Source organism: Gopherus evgoodei, chromosome 6 (genome assembly GCF_007399415.2).
Source record: "Gopherus evgoodei ecotype Sinaloan lineage chromosome 6, rGopEvg1_v1.p, whole genome shotgun sequence".
Taxonomy (NCBI): Eukaryota; Metazoa; Chordata; order Testudines; family Testudinidae; genus Gopherus; species Gopherus evgoodei.
In genome coordinates, this window is record NC_044327.1 from 51601914 (window position 1) to 51618638 (window position 16725).

The window sequence follows — 16725 nt, forward strand, 5'->3', positions numbered from 1 at the left end:
AGGAGGGACTTTTACTGTTTTGAGATTCTCTCAAGTCTTCATAGATAGGACATATTCTGAAGCGTATTTAGTATGAAATTGGGAGGATAGCTCAAACAAATATGTAGATAAGTAAAAAGCCCAGATCTGCCTTCTGAATTGAATGTGAGTTGCACAGAGGCATCGAAGAGGAAAACTAAACATGGCAAGAGTAGAAATGCAGAACTGGGCTTCTCCTAAAAGACACATCCTCTCCTCAAACATATGAGTGGAATGGACATATCTGAGGGCAGTATTTGGTTCTCCATTTTCATAAGATAGAGTTGAGGAAAAAGAAAGGAAAGAAAAGTTACCTGGACCTACCAGGCTAGAAATACAGCCACATCCTCAGTCCTTTACTGCAGGAAAGGCAAAATGGATAACAATCAAGGTGAAAAGTAAAAGGATATCCATATGAAAATACTCTGCTTACTTTGAAAACCACAGGGTCCTACTTACAGGATTTATAAGATTTATATGAAATGCTCTAGGCCCTTTGACACTTTTCCTGACACTCATTCATACAGGAGGATTTGTGAGTGCCTGTCAGTGGTTTCCCTCAAAAAGAGTTTGATGGCAACAGTCCAGAAGAGCTTACAAAATAAGAAACAGAAGCTATCATGCTATATTTTTCTTTGAGTAAGACATGAGATAAATCCTGGCATAACGTCCTCCTATAGCAATACGTATGGAAAAAAAATGACTAAAGAAATGCTTACCGGATCACCTCCAGAGGCAAAGGAAATAGACTGCATATGATGATTTGCTATGATCTGTTTGGATCAGAAAAAAAAAACAAAAGTATGAGTCAGTAGATTCTCTTTTGCAGAGAGGTAGTCATGCGTCTGACAAAGTGGGTATTTACTCATGAAAGCTTAAGTTCCAATACATTTGTTAGTCTATAAGGTGCCACAGGACTCTTTATTGCTTTCTGAAAATATAGTTTTCTGAAGATATTTTGGAGAAACTTTAACCTGTTAAAGTGAGTTTTTGTCACAGGTAATGATGAATGTAACAAAAAGGTACATTTCACCCAAAGTACAGAGCTTCGATATCCTGCATGGCTACAGAGGGCAAATGTTAGGGGCTTCCATAACCTCCTGCAGATTTGAACATTGTGGACACCAGATAGGCGCTCAGGCTCAGTGGGGTTAACTGTCAGAGCAGTGGAAAGGGAGTGGGGGTCATAGAGAGAGTCATTCCCTGAGCTGACTAATTTTCCTTTCCCCTTTTTTCCCTGCACCTGAAAGACCATGCCTAGCAGTACCTCCCTCTTGAGAAAAAGGCTGTCTCTTGGAGTTCCTTCACTGAGTCAGAAAGGGTCATTAGAGAATAAGGTGAAGTGCTTCCTCCATGTAATGCATGCTGCCTTCATAATACTTCCAGCCCCATCTGCTCACCCAACTATAACCTTTAAATAGATCTTTCATTATTTTTGTTCTCAGTGGATGACTGTATTCCTCTATCCCCAAGGGAGGGTTTCTCTCCCCACTGTTGCTCAAAGACCTGCATCACAGTGGTCTTTGTATCAGGAGGACTGAACAGCAATTCACTCCATGTCTTAGTGTCACTCCTAACTAACATGGTCAACTCAATGGAGTGACTCAACTGGTCTCTTATCTCCCTACTCCAAACTAAGAATGCTGTTTTTCCATTCTCTCCAGTCCAAAGCTGATCGATGAATAAGAGACTAGCAACAAGAATCAAGCTTGTCTTTCTTGGATAGCACCGTAAAGAACTAATCACAAAGCCACTTGGCCAACCTTGCTTTCAGTATTCTGAAAGGTATGCCACAGAAAGCAGACCACATTTTTATACATTCCAGGAATATTCCCTGTGGTAATCCAACACGCCTAGTGTAAACCAGAAAAGAAGGAGACCTCCACCAGAGTGCTGGTTTGTCAAAGGCCCCTTCATTTCCCAGTCCTCCATCATCATAGCAAGTGTAGTGAATATAGATACACATATCAGTCATCTCTTCTATTTCCAGTTAAATGAGACTATATTGTGCAGAGAAGCCAAAACGTTTGGGGTTGACCCTCAGCTGGTGTGAATCAGCATAGACTCATAGACTCTAGGATTGGAAGGGACCTCGAGAGGTCATTGAGTCCAGTCCCCTGCCCTCATGGCAGGACCAAATACTGTCTAGACCATCCCTAAAAGACATTTATCTAACCTACTCTTAAATATCTCCAGAGATGGAGATTCCACAACTTCCCTAGGCAATCTATTCCAGTGTTTAACTACCCTGACAGTTAAGAACTTTTTCCTAATGTCCAACCTAAATAGCTCCATTTACATCCCCAAATCTCTGCTGCTTTACACAGAGCTGAGGCTCTGGCCCTTTATTTAAAATGCCTTCAGTTTTTGGTACATTTTGCAGATGGGTCATACTAAGGGAAGGCTCCTTGTGCCAGTAGTGAAAGCTGGAGACAACTGCCCTTATAAAAAGTACTATCAAATTCTTTAATAATGGTCCAAAACACTACAACATGCCATAGTACTGCTATTCCACTGCTTGAGCTAGTCCTGTAGAGGACTACAGCAGCTCATCTATAAGATGGTGGGGAAAAGACAAATAAAAAGTAAGAAACCTTTCAGGTGTGTGTGTATGTTTCTAGTTTATTTTTTATCTTGTGGCAAAGCAAGTTTTTTTTCTTGCTGTATCTAGGCACATCTAGGGATGTAGCTCACAGCAAATAGCACAGCAGTGATTATGCAACACTATCAGCTTTCTCTATATACATAGTGAGCAAGATTTTTTCTCATCTCATACATCATTCACAACCCACTGCAGTGATTCCCTAAAGTCAGTATATACCTTCAGCACAAAGGAGAAGAATAAAGGGGTTGGTTGACATAGGCTTCCTTCTTCTGAAAGGCAGACATTTCACTGAAGTGCAAACCCCCCAAAGCAGGATTTTTAACATCACCTTATGAATAGAATGCCTTCTAAAACAATATATAGAAAAAGAAAAGAGAAACCACGGGGGATAGGCATTCATCTCTGTAGATTGGTCAGAACCAAAATACCTCCGCCCAAACACAACCCAAGTTTGGAACCAGACCTTTTTCTGCCAGAAAAAGCCATTTCACATTGTAAAGTGGACCTTTTGAGAGGTAATGACAGAATTACTGTGAAAACATGATTGTCACCAATGTATGTTAAATGTGTAATCAAACTAATTAATCTATTGCACTTTACATTTGCATTCCTTTTTTTATTTGATAAAGAAATAACATTTTAAGCACAGGAGCATTTTATCAAGTAGCAAACATTACACGACATGCTCTTTATTGATGGACTTAGGGATTTTTATACACAAACCTGTTTTGAATCAGGAGTCATTAGATTTAGGCTGGTGGTGGAAATATTCAGAGTTATGTTCATTCCTGCAAACTGAAGATTGCTCTTTCCCAAGACGCTAGAGAGAACTTTGCTTGGTGGCTGTGAAGTAAAGTAATACATTGTCGTTGATTCATGATGATAACTCACTGTAATGGATTGCTAAACTGTATTATACTGTTCAGCCACGTGGGGACACTGTAAAAAACCCCATTTAAGCTAACCTCAGCCATTCCTGGCAGTTCATTAAAGGATCCTATAGAAGGCTCATATCTGGTGTACCTCTGAGAAGGAAGCTCTGTAGCCCGTCTGTCCCCAGTATCTAATAGCAGCCCTCCAACCTCCCCCATACAAGGTGTACATGCAAGCTCTGCTGACACCTTAAGAGCTGCTTTTCGAAAATGATAACTTTTACACTACACTAGTGATCACTTCCTTTGGGCAGCTACTTTTCTCTGTAGGTCATTCCTCATAACACAATTAACAAAATGGTGAAAGCATAAGTGTGGAATATAGCGTCAAACCCCAGGTTGCAAAGCATTATTACTGTGCAATAGTCAGTGGGGATCAAACCCTGGACTTACAACACCAAAAGCACATAGCCTTAATACTTGAGACGAAGGAATAACTTTGTTAGCTATAAGTAAGTAACAAAGCCTTATTCTCATTAGCGATAGATGGAGATATAACTGCATACACTAAGCCAGTGTACTTCACATAGGAGAATTTTTTATTAATATGTAATAAATCCATATCACAGACTAGAGATGAGAATTGGCCCTAGCCATGTAAATTAAGATATGAGTCACTGTGAAGACAAAGTGGGACACGGACCTGCAAAAGTTCATGAGTTTTTTGTTGCTGTTGTTAAGATTTAGCTGAAGTGCTGTTACCAGCACCCTTTCCCTTTCCAAAGGGTTGGTTTGTTTTAAAAGCAGGAAGAGCAAGTACTGAGAGAATGCAGCAACTCATGGTGTCGGATGCCATCAGGTGGTCGAGGGACGTCTACATAGAACATATCACCGGACAACAGCAATACCAGGAGAGATGAGCTGGAGTGCCAATGAGAAGCACAGTCAGGAAAGTAGCTGAAATACTTTCCTCATGGATTTTATTTTCTAAATGTACAACCTACCTAATTCTCAATTACTGTGGGACAATCTCCATTCATTGATATATTTTGCTTTCCACAACCAAGTCTCTACAATTTTTCATGAGTGATGTACCCAAGTATTCAGATTCTAATCTCTAAACAAGAGATACTGCTCTTAGACACACTGATTCAGCAAGATGGCTCATTGGGCTCTAGGAACTTCCTTTCATCCATTTTCCCAGTGTTATTTTGTAGCATTGTGTTTTTCAAGAAAAAAGACATTTGCCTTTCTTTTACTTTCTAATTAAAAGCCCCCATTAAAAAAGCTGAATATGGAAGATATTCTCTGAAAAAACAATTCTGTTCTGAAGCAGATTCCGTTGTCACTGTGGTATTTGTTGTTTTAGGGTTTACATAGTGGGAGTTGAATACAGTACATCCATTGTGACCATGAGCTAAATATATATTACATGGGTCTCAGCTACAAGAAAAAGGCTACATTCAGCCAGGACATGGGTGAGTTCTTGTTCTGAACCCTCCCTCATATATTCTATTTCTGTTGATAGTACAGCAGTTATCCATTTCAGATACAAGCTCATGTCACTGCAAACTAGACTTCCTAAGAGCTAAACTGTGGCTTTTCTGCAAGCCCTGAGTTAGGGGCAGTTCATAGTTGTGCTGCTCCAGAGGTAGAGCTGGGATCGTACGGGAACCATCTCAGAGTCACAATATGGTCTCTGGCTGATTCTTTCCAGTTTGTGTCAGCCGAATACCTAGCACAATGTACTTCCCCTTTGCTGTGGCCAATAATGTGAGGGCAGAGCCAAGATTCCAGCCACTTCCCCGCCCAGCTATGCTACTAGCCATGATATGGATATCCCAGGCAGGGGAAGAAGGAGTATCCTTACATTCCCTTACTTTGAACTCCTATGAGCGATGCTGACCAAAGGGCAGGAGGTGCAATCTACAGTGGCTGCACATAGACAAGACTTTGGAAGATTCTGCACCTGCAGTTCTCAGGCTCACTTAAACACACCTGCCCACTGTGTCCGGTTTCCGCTATGCTGAACTAAGGAAATATGGGTCACTGACAAGAAAGAAAGAAAAATACCTTTCTTTTTTTGAAGGCTGCTTTGGCTCCAGGTACTGCTTCACAAACACGGCTGATTGCTTCCCTGTGGAGACAGAAAATAAGCTTTATAGCAAATGGATGTGCTGGTTTCTTCATTATATGTTCAAATTGCACTGAAGGGGAATATTTGACAACTTAGTTCTTTATGGCATTCAGTCACAAGTGAAGATCCGATAACTAATGAGTCAATTAGTTCTTTTCTCACTAATAAAGATATCATCTCTGATCAGCTTTAAAACAGACTCAATTTTTTAAAAAAATACAACCTGCCAAAAACATTTCCCTACTACCTTCCTGCCCAAATGTGGAATTTTCTCCAAATTTGGACTACTCTGCTCTGAGGTACAATACTCAATTTTGGTTCAAGGTGCAATAACTGGAGAACCATCAAGGATAAAAATTGGTTCTTTATGCCATTGGAGAGCTGGTATATGCTGCACGTCTCATTTTTTTATCCTAGTGAGCTATCAGGTCTTAAAACAATGCTACTCTTAATTATTAAACACCGTTTGAGACCATTTTTAACATTTGAATTTATTTTGGTTTTTTTTCTAAGTTTAGAACATAGAGACAGTTATTTTCCTCCCCCTCTGAGGCTTGTGCAGAGCCAAGCCAGCCTGGTTTCACATAGTATCAAAACTCGCTAAAATATTTCTGCAGTCATTTTGCTACAAAACGTATGTTGTAAAGAAAATATATGAGAGTGTTGTGGTGTAAGGATTTTACTGATATTTGTTCATCATGACCCACATAACTTGTGGCATTACCGTACCACTACAAATATCTTTATATCACAAACATTATGGGTTTTTTTCTAATCAGACTTATGTCATTGGTAAATTAAGGCTGACAGGCAATAAACATACGCTCAGGAGGAATTTGAATGAAGAATATGATTGTATTTCAAAATGAAATTTTGCTGATCATGCAGCTGCAGATGAATGTCTTCAGGCCCTATCGGTTTTAAACAATAGGTCAAATGCAACAACCAAATTATTAATTCTTGAAAATACATAAACGTGCATGCACAGTCCTTCTTAGTCATGTTAATATCAGTGCTGTAATGGATCAGCCTCGATTGATGCAATACATTGTAATGGCTCCACTGGGACTGTTAAAGATAAATTGCAAAATATTCTTTAACAGTATTAAGTATTGAGGGAGATTTCAAATTAGTAACAGAATAGTATGTCTATAGTTCCAAATGGACAAATGACATTTATTTTATACAACCAAATATTTTTAAAAACAACATAATTGAAGGGAACCCACCACAAACTCAAAAACCCACAGAGCCAGAAATAACCAAAATCTCAAAGCCAACCTAAAGGATCATTAAAAACTGAAATATTTCTTTAATTCTACCTTGACACAATATCTGTGTTACTGTTTCAACCCATAGTCTATGTGAATGTACGTGATGAGTGTGCATATGGGAGGGGCTGCACATGTATTTGCAAGCACAGACAGACAATGGCCTAACAAATGAAGTTATTGATTTATTATGGAGGAATCAGCAGTGACTCCATAGTTAAGATTGGGGTATGCACAGAAATAAAAATTTGGCCACTTTTGGAGGGGCACTTGCTGTGCTTCCCCTGGCCTGAGGCGCTGGCTCCCCTTCACCCCTCATAGCCCTGGGGCCTGTGGCACTCGCTCTCCATTGGTGGCTAGAGGACCAAGCTCTTCCCCTCCTCCCCCATGGCCCCAGGGCTGGAGGAGCTGGCTCTCCTCCCCTCTCCCTGCAGCCTGTGGAGTTGGATCTCCTGCCCTGGCCCGGGCAGGAGGAGCTCACTCTCCCTGCCCCAGAGGAGTTCTGTACCCTGGTTTTGTTGACTGCGGGGTGGTGCTCCTGCTTGCCTCCCTTGAGCATGCCCCTGGTTAAAATTGTGTGGCACTTCTCACCTAGGGCCCAAACCAACGAACCTGAAGTCAGTGGAAAGGCTCCCATTAACTTCAACAGATTTTGGATCAAGCCCTTAAAGCAAGACTAAATCCCTCCATTTCACTGACCAATGATTGAATTTAGTCTCCAAATCTACCCCAGTTCAGAACCCCGATGAATTTTCTGCAATGTGTTTTGTGTAAAATTGTTACTAACTCTCCCAGATACAGCAGTCAACAATCAGGCCAGCTGGCAAATGAGACCTAACATGACTCACAAGCACAGTACAACAAAACACCCCACTCCTAGACATCATCCCTGCACCTCAAACAGAGGCTACTTTTGAAAATTTAATGTCAGACAGAAAAAATATTCCCCTTGTTCATAACATGTGTTTTCATTAACCCCAGAACAAGCCAACACATACACCTATGATCCAATGCTGCCTCCTTAGCCCTGCTGCCCAGCCATGAGCACCCTGGCTCCTCAGATAGGCTCCCAGCAAGCCCTGGATCCTGCAAAAACAATGAGGAAGACTGGGCAGCAGCTGGGAGTCCTTCTCCCTCGCCTATGGCAGGCTCCTCAGACTTATTCCCCATCCCTTCCCAGGGTGCTTCAGAGCTGGTCTGGGTAGTTCTTCAGCTACTCATCCACTCTGACTGCAGAGATACAAACTGTGCTTATCAGGTACATTTTCCTACAACTCTCCCTGACTGCTCTCACAATCTCCCAGCTACTATCAGCGACAGAAGGCATAGAGGGGGCAGGGAGAGTTTGCAGGCAAATTTTCCTGACAAGCGCAGCTTGCATCTTTGCATTGGAGACATCTCCATCTCAGATGCTGAGCTGGGGTTGGCACTTCTTCGGTTGCCTGGCCTCTCTGCTAGCCAGCTACTGGATGTCAAGAGGGGAGACCTACACTAAGGAAACTCAGTCCATCCATCAGATTGGGACTCCTGCTGGCTACCCTTATCAGGTCTGAAGTTGGGGAAGTGAATGTACTGGAATAAGAGGAAGAAACCTAGCTTGAAGGATTGGCTGGCTGTATCATCAGTCTCCTGTTGGAACAGCCAGCCAGTTGAAGCACTGCACCCTTTGGCTGGGAAGTGGATCTGGAAAGGGGGATAGAGGACAGCTGGGGAGCCAGGATGCATATCAGCTTAGGCAGTAATAACACACTGCAGACTTCCAACTGTAGGTACATCTGTTCATAAAACACCTTAACCTTGCTGAGCTTGGAGTTGAGGTTGTATGTGAGAGTGTGTGAAATGAAAGAGAGTGTGCTGTGGATCTCAGGAGGACAAGAGTGCATTTGGGTGTTATGATATTGAGCTGATAAGACATGTTGAAACTAGTCTGGACTGTATTATTGCTTTAACTAGTGACTTCCTCGATTTTCAGTAAATACACTAGAGCAACCTCAGCTCTAAAGTTAACAGTGGTTTTGGTAGAGATATTAGGAGCTTTGAATGAAATACTAGCTTATTTTTGAAGCGTGCTGGTGAAGATAGTGGAGCTGGTGAAGAAGTTCTCCAAGCCATTTTGCCTGCGCAAGACAGGATGACCCAGAGAAGTCTGGGGTCAGCTGCTCAGCAGCGATCCTTACAGCTGCTGCAAAAAGGTATAGCATTTACTTGGCTAGAAGGCATGCAGGAGCTCAGGTACTGAGGTGTTCATATAGATCCCTGATTAGATAAACAAACAGCTGGCTGGTCACCCCCACTTTGGGCCTAGGACATGGGGAAGAGATGGGGTGGAAAGAAGCAGGGAGGGTTTGGGGCATTGGAGGAAGGCGTGAAGTGGGGGCAGGGCCTCACCAGAGCTGGGAGGGGCCACCCCCTGGAAGATTAGAAATTAAGCACCTGTGCCCCAAGGTCTCTGCCAGTCTGAAAAATTCCTTCCTGACTCCAAATATGGCTTGAAATGATTGTCTGCCGTTGCTTTCAAGGGGTGGGAGTGGGGAGGCTGACGACATGTACCCAGAACCACCAGCGACAATTTTTTTGACCCATCAGGCATTGGGAGTTCAACTCAGAATTCCAATGGGCAGCAGAGACTGCGGGAACTGTGGGATAGCTACCCACAGTGCAACGCTCCGGAAGTCAACATTAGCCTCGGTACTGTGGACGCACTCCACCAAGTTAATGGTCTTAGAGGGGGACACACACAATTGACTGTATAAAATCGATTTCTAAAAAATTGACTTCTATAAATTTGACCTAATTTCTTAGTGTAGACATACTCTTAGACTCTGAGTGAGGGTGAAACCCACCAGCCAGACACCTGGGAAAGAATTCTCTGTAGTAACTCAGAGCCCTTCTCATCTAGTGTCTCATTTCCAGCCATTGAAGATAGCTTCTAACAACAGTCACAGATGGGCCATATGCCATTGCCACCTCATTACAGCATCCACTCCATAAACTTATCAAGCTCAGTCTCGAAACAAGTTAGGTTTTTTGCCCCCACTACTCCCCTTGGGAAGCTATTCCAGAATTTCACTCCTCTGATGGTTAGAAACCTTCATCTAATTTGAAGTTTAAACTCACTGATGTCCAATTTATAGCCTCTTGGTTTTTGTGCTAGTATTGGCCATTAACTTAAAAAACTCCTCTCCCTCCCTCGTATTTGTCCCTCTGATATATTTATAGAGAGCCATTATATCTCCCCATAGCCTTCATTTTGTTACACTAAACAAGGCAAACTCCTTAGGTCTCCTCTCATAAGAAAGGTTATCCATTCCTCTGATCATCCTAGTAGCCCTTCTCTGCATCTGTTCCAGTTTGAATTCATCTTTCTTAAGCATGGGAGACCACAATTGTACACCGTATTCCTCATCTGGACAAGGTCTCACTGGTGCCTTGTACAACAGTAACAACACTTCCTATCTACTGGAAACATCTCGCCTGATGCATGATTGTATTAGACTTTTTTCATAGCTACATATCTTTGGGGCTCATGGTCAATCTGTGATTGACCAATACACCAAGGTCTTCTCTTCTGTCACTTCCAACTGATAAGTCCCTAGTTTACAGCAAAAATTCTTGTTAGTCTCTAAATTCATGATCTTGCACTATTAAATTCCATCCCATTTCTATTATGCCAAAATTCCTGTACGATATTCCAGTCCTCCTCTGTATTGGCAATACCTCCCAACTTTGTGTCATCCACAAATTGTATTAGCACACTTCCACTTTTTGTGCCATGGGCATTAATGAAAATATTAAATAAGACTGATCCCAAAACCAGACCCTAAGAAATTCCACCAATAACCTCCTTCCACCCTGACATGCTCCTTTCAGCATGACTCGTAGATTTGTAGTGTCCCCTTTAACCAGTTTCTTTCCTACCTTTTGATTCTCATATTAATCATCATCCACTCCAATTTTGCACCCACCATTCCCTGTATAGGCACACATCAAACCAGATTAACTGTGCATACAGCTGCTAGTTTGGGCATGCACTTATCTGACTTGTGCATACAAACATGTATCTGAACAGGAAAATACAGAGGTGTGTGGCACATTTGCATGACTAATCAATTGCATGGACTTTCAAAAATTTGGACAAATGTAATTTCTTGCTTGTTGTAGAAAAGTGGTTGTCAGTAATTTGTTTAAAACTTTCTGCACCCCATGCCCTTATGGTAACCAAGCACTGATCTCAGGTATGTACCACATAGTGCAGCACTATCTTGATAGCTTGTGAAATTTGTTTCTGTGCAGACTGCAGTAAGGATCACATATTGAGTTCCAAATCTGGCCCGAAATATTTTCTGCTTTGCAGATGGTCATATCTGAAGTAATTTTCACAGCAGAAAACACACTATGATTTCAGTATAGATTTCAGATGGCAAGCATATCGCGTGAAATGTTGTCTATATGCAATACTGAATCTCTCCAGTCTTACCTACAGTGCTCCATGATGATCTGACATTATTGTGAGAAAGAAAAGCATTGGCATCATGTTCCATTTAAAGCCCATAGTTCTGTTGTTTGTTTTTCATAACTTCAACCATCATACTTTGTGCACACTTCTAGCTTTAAGGAAGCTGGAAACTGTTTCTTTATTAAAAATTTTGTTTTGACAATCACATGAATGTACCTCTGCTTGCTTTATTTTGGATTTTTTAAATTTATTTAACTCCTGTAATTGATTACTTTTTATGAAAACAGAGTACTGAAGCTATTGTTTTGTGGGAAAAGACAGACATGTAAAAGTTGCATTGACTTCTCAATTGAATTTTAAGAAAAAAACTGGTAGGTCAATTTTGAGACTAGAAACTCTGACCAATTTGCACACACAAAATGATTTGCATGCCACGGCCATAAAACTTGCTGTTTTTTCTCTTGTCTATCCATGTTATTCCACGCTTCCATCTCTCTCTTTGTCAGCCTAAACAAAGAGACAAACTACTGTATGCAGCAAACATTCAATGAACTTACTTAGAAAAAGAACTGCACATTTCTGGACAAATTGAGGAGTATGCCACTATTTATTTCTGTAAAAGCAGCAAAGAGTCCTGTGGCTCATGCTCCAATACGTCTGTTAGTCTTTAAGGTGCCACAGGACTCTTTGCTGCTTTTACAGATCCAGACTAACACAGCTACCCCTCTGATACTATTTATTTCTGAACACTCTATCTTTGCCAATCCTTTTAATAAACAAATTACATAGCTACCACCTGCCAAGAAGAAAAATGGCCTATACTAAAATTAATATTAACACGTTAATTCTGAATAAATCCCACAGAAGCCAAAAGTAAACTTTCAGAAATATATTTAATAATCAGAATATTTGTTCATTTACAAAACAGGCACAGTAAATTTGTAGTGTTTGAAATGGTTAAGGGAGGATTAAGAAGCCTTAAAGACTAGTGCTCACATATTATAGTTAGTGGTGCTTTAAAGGCAGAGGGGCAAACAGGTGGGGTCTGATAGAGGTGAGGATGAAAAAGTAGCTAATGAACATAGAACTGAGAGTACGGAAGAGAATGATGACAGGATGGTGGACAGGTCTCATGATATAACGGTGCAATGAGTAATCCTGGAGCAGAGCTGCTTGTACAAGGGGTGAAAGGGTTTAATGATGTGAACTCACAGAAGAGGAATGTGAACTAGCCTACTTGTTCCAGATCACAGAAAGCATGGAGCAGAGGGGAGGATTTATAGAATAAGCTGGTGGTGATGAACATGGCAAACAAATTGTGATAAACTTATACAGCAAGATATAAAGCCATTCCTCTTTTTCTTCCCTTCAGCTTCTCAGTTTGTTTCTTGCAATGTGGGATTCTCTCTCTGTGTGATAGATCTGTAAGGGGGAAACAAACACAAGCTGGCCATTCTATCCTTAACACATTTTATAAACTGTATACACAATCAGGACTGTGTAATCCACTATAATAAGAGAAATCTTTGGCAATGATTAGCTACAGAACATAACTTATGGTTAGATATATGTTGAACTACACAACAGTAATTCAAGTGCATTGGCACAGTTAATACTCTTGAACTCAGAGTTTTCTATACGTATTTGCAAAGTGTTTTCTAAATTAATGACAGAAGTCAGTGCACTCAAGCCTTAGGCTATTTCAGAGCACCCTGTGTCAACAATTCATGGATGCTTTTTTAATCCCCTCACTGCTAAAGATATTTGTTACCCATTGATTTGGTTTAGTGATGTTCAATTATTTTCAAAACTTCCATAGATGCATATTTATTAAGCAACACACCAGGCAGAATATCTTAGCACAACCAGTACCTTTCACTCCTATCAAGCCTTTGTGGGAATCTATTCACATATTTACTAAATTCCACACAAAATGTGAATAAAATGCAGATTTATAAAACCAATGTCTTTAGGCTAACATGAGCTCTAGAAAATCCTACTGTTTTATATACCAGCAGCATAGAGAATTACATATTGTTAAATCCTACTTCTAATAAACTAGTTTAAAAGTCCAATGATGTTCTGATTTTCAGAAATGTGGAACTGTGCATTCAATTACACACCTAATTTGTATTTATAACCACACAATTTGCATGCAAACAGGGTCGGTTTTGCACCTAACTAGCATCTTAGGAGCATACACATCTGATGTTTGTGCACAGCTATGGCAACTGTACATGCCAATTAGACACAGAACTCCATTTTTGTGCACACAGTTGTGTGCATATTTCTGACAATAACACCCTTTATGTTCAAGCATCATACAGACTCTAAAAGCCCTTCTAGTACAAGGAGTAAATTTTCAAAACAAGCTTCTAAAAACACCTTTTAGTGTACACAAATAGTGTGTGAGAAAAACCCTGTATTTGCATGCACACATCAACTGGGATTCTTTTTTTGGAAGATGAGTTCAGTGATACCAACAAACTAAAGGAAGAACCTAAGTCTAGATCAGCTTAGTTAAGAAGCCATAATTCTCTAACCTCCTTTGCAGGCCATCATTCTCTATTCCAGAATGGCCTCTGGAAGTGTAGACCAGTGGGCAGGACAATGGATTGAGACACAGAAGACGTAAGCTCTATTCCTAGCTCAGTCATCAGCTCACAGTATGACAGCGGGCACAGGAATATAGGAATTGTCATATTAGATCAGACCCAAAGTTTGTCTCATCTAGTCCCTCGTCTCTAAGAGCGGACAACACCTGTCACTTCAGAGCCTTGGTAGGCAGATATGGGATAATCTTTGCCCCAGGTGACTCACTCACTAATTGCTAGAGATTATCTTAAATTCTGAAGCATGAGCTTTTACAACTTTTCCAAAATCTCTTGGTTTTGAATTAATGATTATAAAATTGACTAGCCTTATTATTAATATAAATGTCCAATCCCTTCTTTGCTGCCTGATAAGTCTGCGGTCTCAACAACGTCCAGTGGCAATAAATTCCACAGACTAATTATGCATGGTGTAAAAAAGTCACTCAGCTTTCCCACACCTTGGTTTTCCCTGTGTGTTTGAAGTTCCATGGCCCATCTGCTGTTAAAAATTTGATAGTCTCCTAATTGTCAAGTAATGACTCCACAGTTAACTTTGCACTGAAATTTGCCTTTAAAAGTAGCAATAAAACCCCTCTGCTTCACACTAACTACTAAATGAGTCCCCAGTTTTTATCGCTTTTTGCTCCAGTAAAATGTTCCACTTTCAAAATGTAGCCCTGAGAAGTCTCACTTCTTTTTGCCTCCCTCTGGCTAAATCCACAGTTGCCACAAACTCCAAACTTTACCCACATAGACATTTTCATAATATCTCAGAGCCAGGGCAAATTTTGTATTTTATACTGCAGTACAGACAGTTATTCTTGAACTGAATTTATCTATCTCTGCTAAGAAAAGCCAACAGAACTGCTCAGGTTCATCACCCTCTTGTTTGATAGAGCAGAGTGCAGCTACATGCATAGGAGAGTTGCCAGCTCCATGTCTTTGGCAATTTGGTCTTCAACTCTCCCCCAACCCTGTCCTCTCTGTAGTTCTTTCTTACTCAAGAGGCTAGCAGGAGACAGAGAGGGCTGCCCAGGCTTAATAAGTTATCATTACTGTTCACTTTTGTTCATTATTGTTGGACTACCATAGGCCAATCAAATTAATCCAACACTACTGAAAATGTTTCCATTAATAATAAATTAAAATTAAAGATGCTTACAATCTAAAGAACATTAAAAAGCCTGTTTGTTCCAACACATTTGCAGGCTACTTTATGGGAGCTAAGTGGGCAGATGTAAATTATTCCCCATCAGTATTTGTTACTCTGTTAAGCATGAGTATCAGGTATTATAAATTATTTGTTACCCGGGTATTATTCATAATCTGGTGCATATGAGTAGCAGTTATTCACCTACTGGACACATTTCCTGGTATGAAATTCAACAGCAATAAATTACTACTTCTACTACTAATCTGCCTTCTATTGAAGGTTCTCAGAGTATGTAAAGAACGGGCTAGACAGCGACTTTTGAGTCACAGACCTGAGGCAGGGGCAGTCTATCTGGAGCTGCACTGCCCCAAGAGGAGAACCAAAGTACCGCCTTGCATAAAAATGGGGCAGATTGCTCTCCTTCCACAGCCTGCTGTTACAGATTATGAGCACAGCCCTGACTCCTCCCTGCCCTGAAGAGGGGAGCACTAGCAAGCAGTCCCTGCGCTCCCCAGAGCTCAGCCTCTGTGTAGCTGTTCAAAGGGGAGAAAAACTTCTTGATCATCCCTCTGTCCATGCATGGGTGTGCTGGAGTTACTTACAGTCTGAGTCTATGTATGACACACCCCTTACAGTACCATCCAGGTGGCAAAATTCATGGTCCATTAACCACAGGTGAACTATAGAACCCTGATGCTTTCCAACCAAAAGTAATATTTTCCAAATAGCTGATGGGGGTGGGGGGGGATTCAGTGACTATATAAGACATTGTTTGAAATACATGTTACCTAAATTTCTTCATAAGCTATAGTGGAACCATTTTCCCCTCCCAGTGTCTTCCTTCCTTCTAGGTGATCTTTGCTGGCAATACATTTCTGTAAAGAATACAAAATATGTAAAGAAACACTATATGAATTGAAATGTCATCAATATAAATTAGCGGTGGGCCTGAGCATAGTTCTATACCTTGGATTTGGATTTTGAATACCTCCTCTCCAAAAGTCGGGGGAGGGGGGGGGAATGGATAGAAAAGTGTGTATTTATAGTTTTGGTTCAGCCCCTTATGAAGGTAACCACAAGATCTGGATCTGGATTGTGAGTGGGGTTCAAGTACCATATCCCCACAAAGTTCATGGGGGACTAGGATCTGGATTTGTATTCAGGCCCATCGCTAATATAAGTTATTCCACTTCTGTGATCTACTTATTAACAGAACATGCACCATAATGTTTCACTCAGTATGGTGAGATGGCTTTCAAATGCTGCATGCACTAAAGTAATTGCACTCAATTAGCTAAGAACAACACTGAACATGCAGGCTTGTAATCCAGATACCTGTAGTATGACAAAACTGTACATGCAACATAATTATAATTTGGTCCATGCATGCAACATGGTAACTAAAGCTCATTATAATATAACAAATTTAACAGTAAGCACACAGATGTAGACACTTGTGTATTAGATGAACTGTAAACATTGCACGTGTTGCAAAAATATTTTACCTGATTTTTTTTTAAATAAAAAGTTTGAGGACGCAAATGGGCTGGCCAAAAAACTTTAAAGGTGGCCCCTTTCAGTGGCGATGGTGGAAGGAGTCACGGTGAATTTAGGACCAG

At 40.8% G+C, this 16725-nt stretch overlaps 1 protein-coding gene across 3 annotated transcripts in view; it reads right to left on the minus strand.

The window, feature by feature from the left end:
* Positions 1-16725, minus strand: part of SHC3 (SHC adaptor protein 3) — a 76096-nt gene that overhangs the window by 25507 nt on the left and 33864 nt on the right. For all 3 annotated transcript variants that reach the window (XM_030567206.1, XM_030567207.1, XM_030567208.1), the window contains exons 3-5: positions 5569-5632; positions 3347-3466; positions 738-791 (exon numbers count right to left, since the gene is read on the minus strand). In XM_030567206.1, the coding sequence (XP_030423066.1) occupies positions 738-791; positions 3347-3466; positions 5569-5632 (238 nt within the window). The remainder of the gene's footprint in view (positions 1-737; positions 792-3346; positions 3467-5568; positions 5633-16725) is intronic.